The following is an 18,247-nucleotide window of genomic DNA, read 5'->3' as shown; positions in this document are numbered from 1 at the left end:
TGTGTGTGTGTGTACGTACCATACATGGTGTGTCTGCTGTCCGTACTGGCTGGTGGAGGAGGGGACCAGGCCAGGCTGGCTGTGGGTGGGAGGAGCCATCATCCTGCTGCCCTGCGGTGTAGTGGGTTGAGAACAAGAGCCTAAACCACAACGATCTGGGTTCAAATCCTGCACAGAGCATAGTGCCAAACACATCTGTGGGCCCAGATCCCTGTTGCCTCTCAGGGGATCTGGACAGGTGGGGAGTGCGCTGCGGTTAGAGGGACCGGGGCCCACGGATGTGTTTGGCACCAGGAACAGTTGGGAGAGGGGATATGGACATCTGGGATCTGGTCAGAGTGTGCTGCGGCAACATGAGTCCAAAAAGGAATTGAACCTTTATTAACCTCTTATCAGTTTCAGTTAGAGTTTTATTTATAAGTCGAAGAGCAAAAATTGAGCTGTAAGAAGATCCTTCAGCCAGATTTGAACACAAGGCCCCACACATAGTAGCCCACAACCTTAACCACTGAGCTATCAGGAATCACAGCAGTATCCACTCAACATTTAAATTTGACATTGAACTATCTAGTTGTAACAACCTGCAGAGTTGGGGTGTCAGGAAACCAAAAGAAAGCAGGGCTCCCCTATTAGCTCCCTTGGTAAGTGTGCATGCTCTGAAAGCAGGGGCAGTACTGCAACAGCCTAGGTTCAAATTCAGCCTTCACCCTTTTCTGTTTTCTTTTCCCTCGCCATTCTTTTCCTGTCAAACTTCAATTAACTGTCCAATACAGCATGTAAAACACAACCCACAACTCAATAAACTGAGGGAAATAACCACACAAAAACTTGTCTTTTAAAGTTTTTTTGGTCCGTTTTTTATTTTTTTTATCAAGGGAAAGCATAATAACTTAGCCTGGCTGCCAGCCCAACTTAGCCCCGCCCACAAAAAAATTTGGTCGTGAAGTTGGGTCTGGGGAAGCTCGGTTGGGGAAAAACTATGTCCAAACAGGAGCTGTTCGGACCAATTAAATTGTCAGGGTGGGCTTTATACATGATGGACAGATGATCAACAGTAACGTAATCAACCACATCACCAAAGAGCGCTTTGGTTGAACTTGTTTTCAACAAACTACATATTATGTTTCTCTGATTGGTTGTAGGTCTATCCAATTGAGCGAAGAGGCATTTGTTTTACGAGTTCGGTTGAAACACGCCCCATATTCACAATGTCCTTTTTTTGTCTCCAGATACCATAGCCGTTAAGATCCTCTGTATATTGACATTGGAAAACCCCAGTTTGGGCTGCTGTGTTTTAAGACAAGACTATGAGGAGGGGAGAGGTGCATCAGCCTTCCCTTGCACCAGGATATCGGATATTTGTGTTTCTCTGGGTCAAACTAGTTACTCTGCCCCTACAAGTTTTGGAAAGGGTATCCCTACACAATCTGGCCATTTGTAAGACGTTTAAAGGCCTTAAATTTAAAGTTTCGAATTTTAGACAAGACTTTTGAAGACCCCGTGGGAACCCTGATTTAAGTATGATCCGTTTATATCATTTTTGGTAAGTGGCTGGGGGGGTCTACAGGTGGTTGTCTTCAGAATCAGAAAGGGGATTTATTCGCCATGAAAGTTTGCACAGACAAGGAATTTGCTTTGGCAGGAAGGTGCATACAATAAACATATAGGAATCTTAAATTTAAATATGTGGTCTAACTATACTAAGGATACATAACTAAATAAAATATAAGTTGCCAATTTACAATATAAAAGGGTTAGGGTTAGGTAATGTTTGTTTGGGATTAGGATTCTGTTTTCCTAGTAGTCAATCCAAACATCGTTAAGATAAGCCTTAATGTCTTTGTTTGGAAAGTTTGATGACTTCATCAAATAAATATAGCCCTTTTGAAGAAGTAAAACACCACATGGAAATTTTAAACCTCACTTGTGAGCAAGTTTGTATGGTTTATTATATCATAGAAAGTGACTTGATACAACAGGAACTTGTTGATACATTTATTTCTCCATGTTAGCACATAGAATATATTTATATACATATTGCTAGCTAAAGCAAAAACAAAATGACAGGAGCATAAAAATGTTAAGCCACGATTAAAGTTTACATATGGACAGCAAACTGAATTTGCTAAGTTGGGGACAATCTCATTGATTTACTGAGACAATGGGTGTGACAATAGACTTTTTTTCATCAGAAAGTATTCAATAGTTAGTGGAGGGTAAAATTAGCTAGTAATTTTAAAGGAAATAGAACAAAATATCATTGTCATATTGCATCATTTTGAGGAAGTGCAACTATGTCTTTTAACATGGAAAAAGAACTGTAATACACACACCTTACTCATGCATTTACCAGAGCTACTTTACAAACTGGAATGACATCAAAATATTTCCACATATGTAAAATGTCACAAATGATCATTACACATGGATGGACAAATATAAAATACACACTGTAGAGGGGAACCAAAGAAGTTTCTTTTCTGATTCAACAGCCATGTAACACTACTATCCAAATTCAAAATAAAAAGTAACAATGAAGACTAAGATAATCAATCAGTGAATCAAACTGCTAGAGCAGAGATCTTGACAGTTAGCTTGATTGAATATATTGATAGCTTAACTATGGTGGAAAATCCAATTTAAGTCATCTGTTCTTTTCGAGGGTACATTTTTATGAGCTGCAAACCTCAGTAATACAGATTCCATTCCAAGTTCTGTCACCATAGGTGAAATTCTAGAAGATGGATAACACATAGGTGTATTTACATGTAGTGCAACCATGATGAGTTGATATAACAAGTGTGTCACTCCAACGGAGCAGACAAGATGCGTGAGTTGCCATGGTTTCTGCAGGAGAATGTTTTAATACAACGGCCAGTCAAAGCCTATTTAACACTAAACTGATACACACAAGGCAATTGAAGTTCATTACTTTCAAAATATCATGTTGGTTTAAAACAAACAGTTGCCTTAAAATGCAATCAAGTGAGAAATATTTTAGATGAAATAGAGGCTACAAAAAGAAAATCGTATTTTTTTTTTTTTTTTTTTTTTTTGAAAAGGTCGTATATCATGCAACTTGAAAAGCTGTGTTAGGTCTGAAAAGTGATGCACTTGTTTGAGATAACAACAGCCACGTTCCATATAATGGTAAACTTTGATCGAAAACTGGACAGTCAATGAATGAATGAATGATGGGGAGAACTTTTCCTCTATTCAGTCAACTCTTCATAACAAAGGAAACAGTCACAAGGACTTACAATAGCTTACACTTTACAGAGTAGCTTCTGGGTAGTATATATATATATTTTTTTTTTTCAACTGCAATTTAATTGCCCGTTTTGAAAATCGAATTCAAGCATCTGATGACATAACTCATTGTGGAAAGCAATCCAAAATAAAATTGCCAGGTCAATCATATTTGCATATATTTTATATTGGTCCATCCGTACTCATTGTCTATTGGACACCAGACACCCCGCAAGCTTTTTTTCTTTTCTTCTATTGATGCAAATTTTGAAACTATCAACATGCACATCTCTTTACTCAGAATATGATGATGGTGTTGAAAAAACAGGCACTGATCACCAACTACAGCATAAGCAGTGAATGAGTCTCATAGCTAGTCACTTTGAGTATTCTAGAACCGTACTTAGAGTGTACATCACAATAACAATGACACTGACCCCAACCAAAACAAAACAAGGGGAGAGAACAGCACTGGACACATTTCTCTGGTAAAGATTGGTTCAGCAAATCTGGTTTCCTTTTTGACAAATTACAAGCATTTGGGTTATGACAAAGAAATGAAATGTGCAAACTGTCAAATTACGAAGAAACCTCTCCAAGATCCAGCTCAGTAAAGATTGCTATATATTCCCTGGAAAATTTAGATAAAATCGCGAATTTTCTTTGAATTACAAAAATTACAGTATATTCAAAGTGAACCCAAAATGTGCAGAAGAATAAACGGAAGATTGCAGTCAGCTTCTTTGCCGACTTTATAACCCTGTTCCCAATAATGTTTAAGTGACTTGAGGACGATCGATTTTGTGAAAACAATACAAAGGTGCTATTCACCAAAATATTTTCATGAATAAAATTACATTAAAATGTCCAGGAACTACTTTTTCTTCTTTTTCTTAATTTATATTTTCAAGCTGATTTTTTTTGTCATGTTTTTCAGCATTTTCTATTCTTTTTCTGTATGAAAGCATAGCTATTTCAATGCTGCAATAGTACTTATAGTTTAAGATCGACGGTGTATATTTCTTGTTAAACATTTACAGTAAGAAAAGTGATTAAAAAATTCAGGTAATAAAATGTATTCAGTTAATGCTCAGTTACTACACACTTAAATAACATTCTCCAACATAGGTCAAAAATTAGCACTTCTGTAAAGTAAAGAAACACAAAATCATACCATACTATGCATTTGGAGCCATGCTCTTTGAACGATCTGCTGATGATTCAGGAGAAAAGGAAGAAAATAATCAATGCACTGAGTATATTAAATAATAGCAATGACATAAAATGAAAAAGAGAGATTTTTTTTTCTCCGTCAGACGTAGGGCAAAATGTTGGGTCCACAAAGTGTTCAGGAAGGCAGGTCAGGAAGAAAAGGGGAGGGGCCGAAGTGTGAGTGATAGGGGGCTGGTTGTGGAGGGCAGGGGTACCTAACGGATGGCTGCGGTTGTTCATCTCTTCCTGCGACAGGTGCGTTTGTGGTCAGCATGCCAGTGCTCCTGCTGGCACTTGATAGAGCAGTAGGAGGTGTTCCAGCAGCAGTGGTACATGGCCTCTTCCTCGCAGTTATAACACTGGCGGTGGGAGACAGACACACACATCAGAACACTCACTACAGGAGTACCTGCTGTGCTGGTACCAGTTCTGAATGGAATGATGCAGTGTAAAAAAAAAATTGAAGTGTTTTTATAAAAACAATTGTTGCTATGACTGTATGGATGGAATACAATTCCAAGGTTATATATATATATATATATATATATGTGTGTGCCGATGTGTCCTCACCCACTGCTTCTTCTTGGTCTGGGAGATAAGCTGCTTATGCTGGGCCACCATCTTCTTCACCTCCTCCACCAGTTCCTCCTTGCACTTGTCCTTCACCTGCTTACACTTCCTCTCCATCTCCGCCTGGGCGCCTGACACCGCTTTGCTCACTGCCTGACGCTTCTCCTCCTCCATCTCAGAGCGCAGCTGCTCACACACACACACACACGCGCACACACACACACACACACGCGCACACACACACTCTCTTCAAGTTGGCTGTGTTTGAAGACCACGTCTCATGTTTGTTTCTTTTGCAGGCTTGCAGGGCTACTCTATATCATGCCCCTCTACCTTCTTCACATTTAAGATGATGCATGGATTCACACACACCAACCTTCTCCAGAACTAATCAAGACTGGAACACACACCTTCTCCAGGGCTTCGCGGACCACGCGCTCCGTCTCCCGCTTGTTGTCGGCCTTCATCATCTCCTTGACGTCGTTGAAGATCTTGGTGTACTTCTCGTGGCACATGTTCTGGCACACGGCGCCCTCGCTGCTGGTCTGCGTGCTGCGGTGGAGCGTGCGCGGCGACCCGCCGCTGGCCTTCCGGGTCTGGGTGGAGACGGAGAGCTTCTCCGGCTGCTGCGGCGCCGTCGTGGGGATCTCCTGGCTGGAGCTCACCGCCTCCATCTCCGGCTCCGGGTCCTGGGGAGCGTGAAGGGGTGGGGGGGCGAGAAACGCGTGTTTGGTGAGTTTGTGGTTTTGTTGACATGGTCTAAAGGCACACCTTTTCTCTTGGTTTCACGTGTACCGTCAACAGGCAGATGGGGGGGGTACTTACACTGACTTCTTCTTTGGGCTCAGAGGCTTGACTGCGACGAGTTTTCTTTGCCTTGGGCTCCTGGTTCACTTTGAGCTGTTGAGCACGGCAATGTCAACATCAATGCGGGAAATAATAACCGTTATTCCCCAAACACAGACCGGAAGAGTTCTGTTAGCTCTGGACATGGCATGGAGTTTGAAATCCACCAGGTGGCGCCATTACCCCCTACATAACATGACCCGTTAACACGACGTTTGGGAGTGTCTCTGCTTGGGTACGTGGAAGTGAATATGTTTGGGAGTGAGCGAGTGTGTCTACCTGTCGGACCTGCTCGTTGCTGGTGGAGGAGATGCTGGACTCGGCCTCCTCAGGCTCTCTCCTCTCCTCCTGGCTCCTGTCGTCCATCTTGTTCTTCCAGAAGCGGCCCTCCCTCTGGAAGCGCTGGTAAAGCTCCAGCTCGTCGCAGGCCTTCTTCCAGCCCGTGCTGCGCTTCACCTGCAGCTGCTGCACGCTCACCTTGATGTCCTGGATGTTGTCTGACGGGATCCACGCTCTGGCAGGGGGAGGGGGGGGGGGGGGGGGGGGGGGGGGAGGGTTGTTGACACTGTATGTCCTCACAGTTGTTTTTCAGAGAGTCTTACCCCCAGTGGAATTAACACCGACTACAGAACACACCTAGACCAAGAACCTAATCATACGAATGAGAAATCACACTCGGGTCACAAGACTGACACGTGTTGCTATCCCTGACAACACTGCCTCGTCCTGCCCTCATAGAGGCTCCCCTGACATGAAGCCCGGGGGGGGGGGGCGGGGGGCAGGTGTGCTGTTCCCTCCTCCTACCCACCTCTGGTGCTGGTGGCCGAAGAAGCGCACGTCCACCTGGTTGTCCTCCCGCTGCAGGATCTTGGCCGGCCAGTAGCCGAAGCCCTTCATCTTGGCCCACACCACCTCGTGACTGGGGGTCTGGTGGAGGGGAGAGGGACAGGGGAACACACGTCAGCACGCGGCCTCCACCACTCTGCTCCGACGGGGACGGGGGATTAGGGGCGCCAATCAAAGGTTTTCATCCCGGTGCGATCGATTCTTTTTGCCGACGATGCCAATTTCCGATACCTCCTAAATCCGCCGTAATCCACTGCGAGGGGAGTGTGTTAAACGTTGTTTTGTTGTCTGCTCCTGCTCAGACAACGGGTAGATTGCTGCTTCATCGTTAAGACGCGTTAATGTGACCGACAGCACGGGATAGGCTATAACTGGCACACTGCAACAAGCTTACACCAAATACCACTGCCTATAGCGTCGGGAGTGTACAGAGAGGAATCGAGAGGATAATGTTGGGTGCGGAAAACGTACACGCATCAATGTTTATGGGCCAGATCGATGACACCAGATTGTTTGCCATTTGGTCGATCCAGATGGATGGATTGTTCCACCTCTAATGGGGGGGATGTGGGGCGGCTTGTCTGGGCAGGCCCTGCGCTGTTCTACGCTAGGTGAGGGCTAGGAGCCAGGGGCTGGGCGAGGACTCACACAGGGGTAGCAGAACCAGTTGTCGGGCCGTGCGTTGGACAGGTAGAAACAGGTCTTGCAAAGCAGCAGTTCGTTCAACTGGAGAAGGAGAGAGAAGGTGGAGAAAGAAAGATGGCGGGAGACAAAAGGAGAAGAAATCACGTTGGTTGTATATACTGTATACTGATGCACGTTGGTCAAATGTCTTCGAGATGGTAAATGAATGTCTGTTGTACCTCGTGGCAGGTGTCACTGTAGAGCAACCGTGCTATTTCGGCCTGGTCACTGTGCACTGCAATAACAAGCACAAAAAAACGTTTTCCGTGTCACAAAAATTTGATGGTGCTTTATGGCCGTGGCATTTCGGCTTCTAGAACAAGACAGGGACCTTTCACAACAGCTACTAATCATGCAGGAAGTTGAACGGACGTTTACTCCAAACCAGTGTGGTCGCGATTTATGACCCCCTACCTCCGAACAAAATGGCCGTGTTATGCACAATCAGCTGGGCGTCCGCCTTGAACTCGTCAAAGCTCTTGTATTTGCCCTCGGCCAGGTTCTGCAGCACACACAGAGAGAGAGAGAGCGAGAGACAGAGAGAGAGCGAGAGACAGAGAGACAGACAGAGAGAGAGAGAGGCGAGAGAGAGAAAGAACAAAGAGGTCTATTCAGACACCGAGCAGAGGTTAGAGTACAGGCGGTGTGGTCACAGTGATGCAGAGGGGCCAGCAGAGGGCAACGGATGACACAAACTATAGGCAAGGCAAGATAATCACGTCCTGCGCCTGCCATCTACACACTATCAGGGTCCAGAATTCTCTAAAGCCTCTCTCTAAAGCACAGTCTCTCTCTCACACACACACACACACACACACGGCAGCGGCAGGGCTGTTTTCCAGCCTATTTGGCAGGCCTTGGTGGGATGCACCAGTGATCACGGTGCAGAGGAGCCCTCACTGACCCCACGCTAGGGGAGGCAATCTGATCCGGCTGACACACACACAATCTAATCCGGTTGATGCACACACATACACACACACACACACACACACACAGTCCAGCCTTGTTCTGAAGGGTCTGGTCTGTCATGGCCTAACAGACCTTTCCTCAGTAGGCTGAGGGGCGTGTTAGGGTTGGAGGACTAAGACAAGGCCGGACACAAACCTTCAGAGGGAGTGGTTAGATATACACATCAGGATTTAAAGAGTTCGAAAGCCTACGCTTTTTATGTGGCATTAAGCTAAAGGGTTTAACAACGTGCTACTAATATGCTAAAAAGCTTAATCCCGAAGTATGGCCAAATACAGGGAATACCACAATTTAAATAATATAATCAAAACCTTAATTATGCTTGATGAATATAGAAGAATATAGTCAATATAGAATATGTTTTTCCACTGGTAACTGGGAGACAGGTCTACGGTAAGGGTCTCATGCGTACCTCTTGGATGTTGGCCACATCCAGGGCTGTGTGGATGAGCCGTCTGTACATGGGGTGTTTAGTATCTTTGCCTTTCTTGTTCAGGTCCACAGCCTGTCAAAGAGGAAAGGAAATATTATGAGATTTAATGCTTCGTTTTAGAGGGTGGGAGGGAGGGAGGGAGGGCGGGCAGTAAGAGCAAAGGAAGAGAGGGAGAGAGGCAGCATGGATAGAGGGAGGGGGGAAAGGGAGAGAGGCAGGATGGAGAGAGGGAGGGGGGGAAAGGGAGAGAGGCAGGATGGAGAGAGGAAGGGGGGAAAGGGAGAGAGGCAGGATGGAGAGAGGAAGGGGGGAAAGGGAGAGAGGCAGGATGGAGAGAGGCGGGGGGAGGAGGTTGGGAATAAAGCCCAGACCATTGTGGGCAGTTGTACTAACTGTGATTTAGAATGACATTAAAACACACAGGCACTTAGTGAGTACAGCCACTGCACTGCATTCCTAGTGTGAAGAGAATAGTGCAAGCACAAGGAGCTGTACCACAGCGCCAATACCAGTAGGAGGACAGGAATATTCACACACTCCACTGTGTGTGAGCAGTTGACCACCAAAGCCTTGATGGGGTGAGCCTGGATGTATCTGACCAGCACTTCCAGGTCCCCTAACAGCTGTAGGTGTGTGTGTGGGTGTGACATTCTGGAGCGCTACTCACCCTCTCTTTCATGCGCTGGATGATGAAGCGCAGATATTTGCACATCTCTTGTTTGCTCAGGTTCTTCTTTTTACTACCCTGCAGGAAGAAGGAAAGAAAGAAAACATAAGACAGCGAGACAGACAAAAGCAATTTGGCATGATCTGACCTTGTGACCTTTTTGGAACTATTTGAGGATCAAACAGAGAGAGAGGAACCAAAAGAGAGAGAGGGAAGTGGGGGAACAAGAGGGCGTGAACATGGAGGAAGAGAAGAGGTCCAGGATGTGAGACGAAGATGTCCTACAGCCTCTCGTATGGGAGGAGGCAGTAAGAGGGAGGCGGCGGGCGGGCAAAGGACAGTGAGCTCTCTGACAGGACATGTCCGTGAAGACAGCGTGAGAGCTGTCAGCAGAGACACACAGACTGCAGGGGTGACACACGTCACAAGCACAGCCAAACAGAGAGAGAGAGAGAGACAAAGCACAAATGTAATGACAGGGAGTCTATGGACACGCTCCATGGTGTGTACTGTGCACAGCAAACATGGTTCACACAAGTGGAGGGCTCAACAACACACACACAAAAAAAAACTTCTAAACCATGTTAGGGGAAATTACACAAATCTCCCACACAGAGACCCTTTGGACACAGATCCTATTTCCAGATCCAGACCCTGGCAGTCAGTGGAACGCACACAGCTCACCCTGCAGACCACGCACTGCCAGTGGGAGCCGCCGTCCCGGGGCTTGTGCTCCTCTGACAGACATTTGAGGTGGTAGACCCGGAAGCAGTTGTCGCACATCAGCACGTCCCCGGGAAGGTGGCACTCGAAGCAGTACCAGTCGTGGCTCTCCGCCTCCCAGTCCTGGAAGACAAGGAGCAGAGTGATCGGTGTCCCCCCCTCTGACCAGCCTGCTGGCCCCTAGTCTCTTCTGAGGCCCTGGGGGGACCCCCCACACACACGCACGGGCTGCTGATAAGTTCTGGACTGCAATTCCACTTTTGTATCATTTCAACGTTGTAGTTTATTTTGTTGCTACTATCTAAATGAACGACACAAAGGACATCCCACTGTGGAAAGTCACCAAACACATACTTGGGTAGTCAGTAATAACGGTAAGTCAACTAAGGTAGCTACACCCATGGAATTGTATGGCAATTACTTTGACTTGAAGACATGATTAAATACCAATAATATGTCATGTGATGCGTATGATGGTATGGATTTTGGTCAAGAAACAAGATTGAATAGAGTTGCGTGAACTCTGACTGACCTCCTCCGGTTGCTCCCTCACCATCTGTAACCAAACATCCCCCCAGGCATTAATACACCGGCACACACTTCCACATAACACACTTCTGATTGAGCACCACCCCCCCCAGTACGCCACAGCCACCCTCTCCAATACCACGTTGCGTTTCTGTGTGTGTGGGGGGGTCATATGTAGCACAACCCCTTTGCAGAGGATTGATGAATTGATCGCACTGAGCTAAGATTTAGAGGGGGGGGGGGGGGGACCAATCGTCCTCTGTCAGTGTCCCTCTCCTCCCACTTAAAGTCTGGAGAGGTGCAGAAGGGGAACAGGGACTTCTGGGATACACTGCATCAGATTACACCAGGCAAGTGTTTTTCAATCACTTTCTTGTGTACCAACTTCTTGCATAATGCGAGTGGCTTAAGTACCTCAATCTCAAACTGGGAATAAACTATACAAAGCAAAGGGAGGGGGGCAAATGCTGTTCCACAGCCGTTCTATGAAAACCTTTGCTCCAAGTTCCTCCGCGTTTCCGCTTACTTCCCAAGTCCAACGCAAGACCACCACCGCTCTTTGATTTGGGCGACTCTCCAAATCAAACATGCTTGGGATTAAACCAACACTAACTCGAGTGCACTATCTGTGGTAGCTCACATGAGACCGCCCATACAGCGCCACAAATAGTAGTGAAGACCAAAGGAGGGACGATGGCAGTGCCAGCCGCTTGCTGCCAGTGGGAGGGTGCCTCCAGGGCCTGCCAGGAGCACTCAGCACACTCTGACCCGTCTGTGCCCCAAGTGTTCTGTCAGCGCTGTCTGAGAGTGTCAAAAGGGGCTTCCCTGTCTCCTTGTCGGCTGAATGAATGGGGTCGGACTTCAAAAGGTGAGCCCTGAGCAAGGATGCCCTCTGTTTCGTGTTGTAGGGAAATCAGTGTTCCGGAGTGCATAGCAGTCCTTCAATCGTCGCTAAAGACCTCTCTGGGAAACAGACGGGATTTTGGAGGACCTTCGGTTGAACCGTTAGACGACTCCTTACGAAGAAAAGATAGAGTAGTTGATTGTGTGGATTGAAAAGCTTAAGGCTAACCAAAAAGGTAGTCTTTACGAGTCTTCACTTGAAAAAAAAAAATCCCTATAAGGGAGTCTAACAGGGAACATCTTTGCTGTTTCTAGAGGGAAACTGAACACTGACAGAGAGCGAGAGAGAGAGAGAGAGAGAGAGAGAGAGAGAAGAGGGCAGACTTATTTTGTCTCCCTCTGCTTTCCCTCCAGAAAGGGTGTCAAGCTGGGACAGGCTAGCTGGGATCAGGTCTTGGAAAGCACTACTACCAAGCTGGCGCTAACTAACCTTGTTGCAAGTTCATAATGACCTAAAGCAGTCATCTCAGTCTTGTAAAAGAAGCCTGTAAACCTCACCAGACGAATAAAGGTTGAATAAAGCATAAGAATGAGGAAAACCAATATCATTATGAGAAGGGCCAAGTACTCTTGCAGACCCCCCCCCCCTAAAGTTAAACTAAAACACAAATCACAGACAGGCCACGCACACAATAGGTAGCCCCAATACAAGGTAGAACCTAATCACACAAGTTATTTATGTCCCACCACCGCACTTAACTCTTTAGGATCAATCAGCCCCATACGTATGATTGTCTGTTTACCAGACACACATCATTGATCAAATGCACAATTTTGTGTATGGCATCACAAACACATTTTAAATAGTATTAGTGATGGAACCTGGATTAAATCCAATCATATCATCCTTATTTGAAGATCATTATCATCTTTCAAAGAAAAAGACTATCAATATTAGGAAAAATACATTTGTTGCATCATTCAAGGACACAGAATGACAGTTGAACTGAATCCAGGTTCTTTGAAGAAGTGATAAAACTCCATAACATACTGAAAAATCATTTTAACATGCTTCCTATGAACTCCAGACACACTTGGGGCGATGCTGACATGAGATTGGTCAGCTACATTACCAAGGACAGGCAATACTGTAGACAACTACAGATATGTCACAAAGCGCATCCCCTTGTTCATTAAAAAATGCATGCTGGACAAGAGTAACAGAGCAGAACACAAAACCCCTGAGGAGAACTACAACTACCATCAGCAGAACTACAACTACTACTCACACTCATAGATGCTTGCTACAAACCTGTGCCTATGTTAACATTGCTTGTAATTTTTTTTGCTCAAAAAGATGAGTCGGTGTAAAGGTATGGCCTTCATATAACCACTCAAATCAGGTTCATTCATTTGAAGAAGCTTAAGGCCTATGAGCATGGTTCAAGACCACAAAATACAGCTCAAACTGTATTCAGTGAAAAACCTGGCTTAGATTATTTTCTTGAAATACAAAAAAGCAACGAAACATTTGTAGATGAGTAGCGAGCAAATATTTCAAGGAAGTCACTTTTGATCCATTCCACAAGAAATGTGGTCACATCTGGACACAGCGATTCATCGGAATTTCATGAAGCTTTTTACAGGAAACATCAGGCCCAGTCAAACCTTTGTTAAGTGATGGGTCATTTTACCACAATAACTCAAATAATGTGTTTTTTTGTGCTTGTCTTTTTCAAGACCAGTTTAATAGCAATCCTCTTTGTCATTTAGTGAGGAGACCTGAAGTATACCTGTCACCTGACGTAAGCAATCCATAAAGTTGTCTACACGAGGCCAGCACACATATAATACATGTTTATTTCTACAAAGATGCTCTGTAAAAAGATTCAATCAAATTCCATATTACACTGCATCTGGCAGAACCGATTTCTCACAGAATGATGTTAGTAAAACCAAAATACAATAGAAAAGGAGAGAGCGAAAGAGAGGGGCAAAATCAAATAAAAAGAAACAAAACAAACCCAAACTGAAAACAGCAATGCAACCTTACCTTGCTTCCTTCGGCCTTCTGCTCCTGTGATTGCAAGTGATCCAGAAAGCAGTGTTTAAATGTAGAACTGCTACACTGGGGTGAGCCCTTTCTTAGTAGTGCTACTTTAACATGGACCTGGCACCATGGCATTTTAGTATTGTAAGCTAAGGGACTATTATTCTTGTGGTTTTGCTTGTGAGCGTGGGTCGGAGCATGGGTCGGTGCAGGGGCCAAAATTGAGTTAATGTTTACGAGAAGTGATGCGCATGTAGGCTGGTGCAGTGCTGAAGCAACAGCCGTTTCCTGATTCCATTGTCCAAGTCATAAAGACCATCAGTGAGTTGAAGTCTGAACCAGTCCAAGACACCTACCAATACTTGCTAACACTTAGTTTAAAATGCTTTAAAAGGGATCTTCCAAAAAACAACAAGCTACACTAGCCCCTAGGCTACTTTTCAGACAAAGAAAATAAATACATTACAATTCAGATACAGAAACATTTTCAAGATTCATAAAATTGACTTTTTAAATTTAATTGCAGCCAATTATAAAGTTAAATTGTATTTTTAGAGTTCCTGATAGAAAGTAGGCTAGTCTTTTAAAGGGAAAACAGAGTATCCTCTAATCTGATCTTTATAGCATTTGTTCCTGAATAAATCTTGGGAGTTTAAGCGGATTACTGTGTATACATAAAAGACATGGGCATACACAAATGCCCTGTACAGAATAGGCTATTTCTTGATGCAAAACAACCTGAGACAGATGAGCCAACCGATGACATGTTTATGCATTCCTAGTCTCTGTCAGACCACATCGAACACTTTACTATCACAGTTATTCAGTTACAATCCTCATGGGCTTTTCCATTTGAGATTTGCAATAAGGTTGCCCACTTCTGTGTGATTTAGGCGGCATGCCTTTTAAAGTGAGTTTGAGTTAGAAGATAAGATTGTTGTGTTCAACAATTCATTGCTTCCTGTTTTTAGTGCTGAGTTGAATATAAACTGTGAGTCTCTATTCGAGCTGTCCCTCCCTCCAGCTTTTCATTTCTGGCTCAAGTTCACACAAGCTACTAGTTAAAAAAATAAATAATAATAATAACATAATAAAAATAAAAAAATACTTGGAACCATTCCATCTATCCAGAGGAAAGAGGTGGTGGTGACCTTACCATCTCGTCCCCAGGTAGCCAGTAGCCTTCCTGCTCAATGCCCGCTTTCGAGCCTTTACAGCCCACCGTCAGGGTCTCCACCACCAGGCCGTCCTTCACTGCCAGGCTCAGCTGTTTGGCCGTCTCCTTGGGGTGCATGCTGAACACACGGCTCAGATACCTGGGAACACAAAAGGATCAGGTTGAAACTGGGCTGAAGAGGCCCCGATGCAAGGACACCTGCATGCCAATACGTTTTCTATATATAAGTCTTGCAGAAAAATTGCTTGGAGTTGACCATTTTTACAAAGCTTCTTTAATTTTTTTTATAAACCTTTCATATTCTGCAAGGTCTTTGACAGCCAATGATTATGAATTAGTCTATGCCAGATTCCACCAATTCCCTACACACTTCCCATCTTTAAACTGAGTTCCTACAAGTCATGAAATCACTCATTGAAATGGAAAGTATGTTTCATGATATTAAGTCTGTTCGGTGAGGCCTTCAATTGCATTTCATTGCTTTATCACCATGACAACAGCCGTTCACCATTGTTCGTGTGGTGAGTGGCCAACTCCCAAGGTCCTCTGTCTGGGATGGACTAAGTGTTTCATTTTTGACTAATTTCTAGTAGCTGACTAAAAAAATTAATTGATCTGTCATGGTTTGAGTTTGGCATGAATGAAATTAGACTGAACCCAAATATAGCCTCGGTACAATACTTATGTACTTATGCAAATGTGACATTGGCCTAACAAGGGCCATGCTAATACTGATGTCTACTCTGCTATATTGTGTATCAAAGTCTGATGGGGGCTGCATGGGGCCAGGTGAATTCATGTTCTGAATGATAATGAAGGAAAGTAAGTAATTTATTACAAATCAAGATTATTTTCAATCTACAAACGGATCCAAGCACTGCACTGCAAGATAGATCCTTAACCCTTAGACCAGACACTGAAGCCATCCCCAAATAATCTTTAGGCCAAAGTCTAGGCCCACTACGCAGCTGTTGAGGCCGGAGAGGATAGGACAGGTGTGAGCAACATATCAGGAACTCCAAACCCCGGCCTATCAAAGGGTTTACATACAACTATCTTGCTTAAGCCAAGTTAACCTCAGACCTCCAAAAGCTCACAAGGGATTGGGGTTTGTGGAGTCATTTTGTACTTTGCTTGACAAAACCAAAAGTCTGTTTGCGATAACGTACTTTGAGATTCTGTCCATGTTGGCAATTTGTTTCTGGTTGCGGATAACCTCGATGGCGGCCCACACATACTGGACTACCTTGGGGTCCGCCTGCCTCTTCTTCACCACACGTGACATGACGTCTTTATTCATGATCAACCTGTGGGGAGAGACATGGGGAGACAAAGGTTGCACTCCAGCTGTATAAAAACACTAGTACAGGCTGGAAGAAATGTCAATACGAACTCATGATGGATTAGGCCTTCTGCCTTTGTGACGCATCATTAAGGACATATATGATCTAAACAAACAGAGGATTTCAACAGTTAACTCTCAAGACGCAATCCAATGGGAAAACCAAGAGCACAGCACACCATGGCAACCTCTTGAAGGTAGGGCCTGGTAGGCACAGGCCCACTTTTACGCATATAACTTTTTTTAAGCCTTCATGGAACTGAAGACTGTCAGACTGTCACTAATGCTAAATGAAATATATAAAGCCAATAATATTACTCATCTTGGACTGCCGTCACAGCCAGCTAACAAGCCTTCTTTTTGTACATCTATATTAACACATACTGAACACTGCAACAAAAAAGTGTGCCTGTTTTTGGATGAGCTAAGGAAATGGCTGTTATATGATTGAGTAAGGCTTTTACTAGCAGCACAACACTGTTCTGCCAATTTGCTGGACATATTTCTGTCCATGACAATGGCTAGTTTATGAACGCTTATTAGGGACATCTCTCTTGTTGCCATGCTTGACAGAGTTCCCTGCACACAAATACAACGAAAGCGCTGAGAAGAGTAGAGGTGACAGGGAGCAATGTGATACCCCATGCTATGCCATCTAGAGAGGGTGTTAATGAGAGCCACCTGTGCGCCAATTCATTCTGTACATTCAATGGTAACAGAAGAGCACTGTACAGACTGGCACACAGCTGCTAACCTGAACCCGCTGTCTCAGGTGGGCTCTCAGTACATGATGCTATGACAGGCCCCTGATCCACATACTCCACTCCCCAATTAATTAGGGAAGCTGTTTTGAATGGAAGGATGCTTGCTAGCTCGCTAGTTCAGAGGAAGATAAGACCGTATTGTAGCTGGCTAGCTAGTTAACTTGCATATTTATATTTTCAACACATGAGAAACTACTTGTTTACTAGGTAGGTAGCTAATTTAACAGAGAGGAGACAGTGAGAAACGAGACTAGCCCATATTAACCTAGGCTTTCTATTCTGACCGCCCTACACATGCTCTCTCCATAGACTCAAACAAGCTAGTCTAACAAGGCTGGTTTATCTAACTAAGTGGATTTTCTTTTCTCAGTGTTAGTTACACTCACGTTGTCCAGTAAGCTATAACCCAGCAACAAGAACAAGGCAAGCTATAACCCAGCAACAAGAACAAGGCAGCAAGGCCACACGAGCAATGTTCGCTACTGAACTGTAGATGGTGTGGTGGCTTCATAGCTAAATAGCTTTACAGTAGGCTACCTATCAACTTTTGTCTTGTTAACTGGGAAGCAAGTCCAAATGCTATTCCAATTCTTTAGTACAGTATAACTGAAAAAAAATGTAGCTAGCTCTAGCAATGACAAAGAATACAGCTATTTTAGAAGTGACACGGGTTCGACAAAACGGTTTGATGGGTGACAAGCTAGCTACCTAGCTAGGCTGGCTAGTAGGGCACTAACGTTAGCTTAGCTTACTGGCAGTAAAGCGAGTTAGCCAGTACCTTCTCTGTCTGTGAAACTAATTAGATTGTAAGTCAAACGCAAAAATGATTATCAAACTCATCAGTCAAATACAAGGGGATTGCGATGATAGCAAGTAACACATACTGACATGCACACAAATTAGATTTTTCTTGTCGTTTGTTTTGGAGGGCGCCATGTTAATAAACCACCACCACCATCATGGGAGAGAGGAAATACACAGGTCCAGCCATGAGCTAAAAAGCTAACGTTAGCTAGCCGTATAATTGTCATTAAAGTAATGGATTAGCCCTTTTATAAAATTCAGACTTACCCGCACTACAGTTTTACTAATCTATGACTCTGTAGAAATCCGTGAAGGATTCAACGTGAGGCTCCTTACATTTGTATTTCCGGGATAGTTTTTGACTGTCTGAATTATGGTTTATGGCCAGCTGGCTACACTAGTCTAGCTCTGGATTGGGAAGTAAACACAAGCGCCAACATAGCGGGACAAAAATCTTTGATACAACAAGGGAACTCTAGTGGTGGAATTATGAGTTGCTGCATTACTTCTTTTGTCAGGATTTTTGTGGCAATTCAC

At 44.4% G+C, this 18,247-nt stretch overlaps 1 protein-coding gene across 9 annotated transcripts; it reads right to left on the bottom strand.

The window, feature by feature from the left end:
- Window positions 1-1,907: 1,907 nt before the first annotated feature.
- zmynd11 (zinc finger, MYND-type containing 11) lies at window positions 1,908-18,148 on the bottom strand. Of its 9 annotated transcripts, none has more exons than XM_047027128.1 (17): window positions 17,978-18,148; window positions 15,970-16,107; window positions 14,780-14,939; window positions 13,627-13,650; window positions 10,735-10,758; window positions 10,155-10,325; window positions 9,480-9,557; window positions 8,792-8,884; window positions 7,822-7,909; window positions 7,587-7,642; window positions 7,372-7,449; window positions 6,686-6,804; window positions 6,157-6,391; window positions 5,857-5,931; window positions 5,442-5,720; window positions 5,032-5,217; window positions 1,908-4,820 (listed from the first exon to the last, which is right to left on the bottom strand). In XM_047027128.1, exons 2-17 carry the CDS (start codon window positions 16,098-16,100, stop codon window positions 4,698-4,700), a joined length of 1,920 nt encoding a protein of 639 aa, XP_046883084.1. In that variant the 5' UTR covers window positions 16,101-16,107; window positions 17,978-18,148; the 3' UTR covers window positions 1,908-4,697. The 9 variants fall into 9 exon arrangements, with proteins under 9 accessions (XP_046883084.1, XP_046883086.1, XP_046883085.1 ...); XM_047027130.1 differs by having other exon boundaries at window positions 6,166-6,391; XM_047027129.1 differs by having other exon boundaries at window positions 10,164-10,325.
- Window positions 18,149-18,247: the final 99 nt, after the last annotated feature.

The sequence above is a fragment of the Hypomesus transpacificus genome, chromosome 10 (genome assembly GCF_021917145.1).
Source record: "Hypomesus transpacificus isolate Combined female chromosome 10, fHypTra1, whole genome shotgun sequence".
In the NCBI taxonomy this organism is placed as follows: Eukaryota; Metazoa; Chordata; class Actinopteri; order Osmeriformes; family Osmeridae; genus Hypomesus; species Hypomesus transpacificus.
This window is presented reverse-complemented; position numbering and strand designations above follow the sequence as displayed.

Coding starts and splice junctions, on each gene's coding strand:
- zmynd11 (XM_047027128.1), bottom strand. CDS start 16,100: ATGAATAAAGACGTCATGTCACGTGTGGTGAAGAAGAGGCAGGCGGAC. Junction 9,558..10,154: donor TGGTCTGCAGGGTGAGCTGT/GTGCGTTCCACT, acceptor TTCTTCCTGCAG/GGTAGTAAAAAGAAGAACCT. Junction 6,392..6,685: donor TTCGGCCACCAGCACCAGAG/GTGGGTAGGAGG, acceptor TCCCCCTGCCAG/AGCGTGGATCCCGTCAGACA.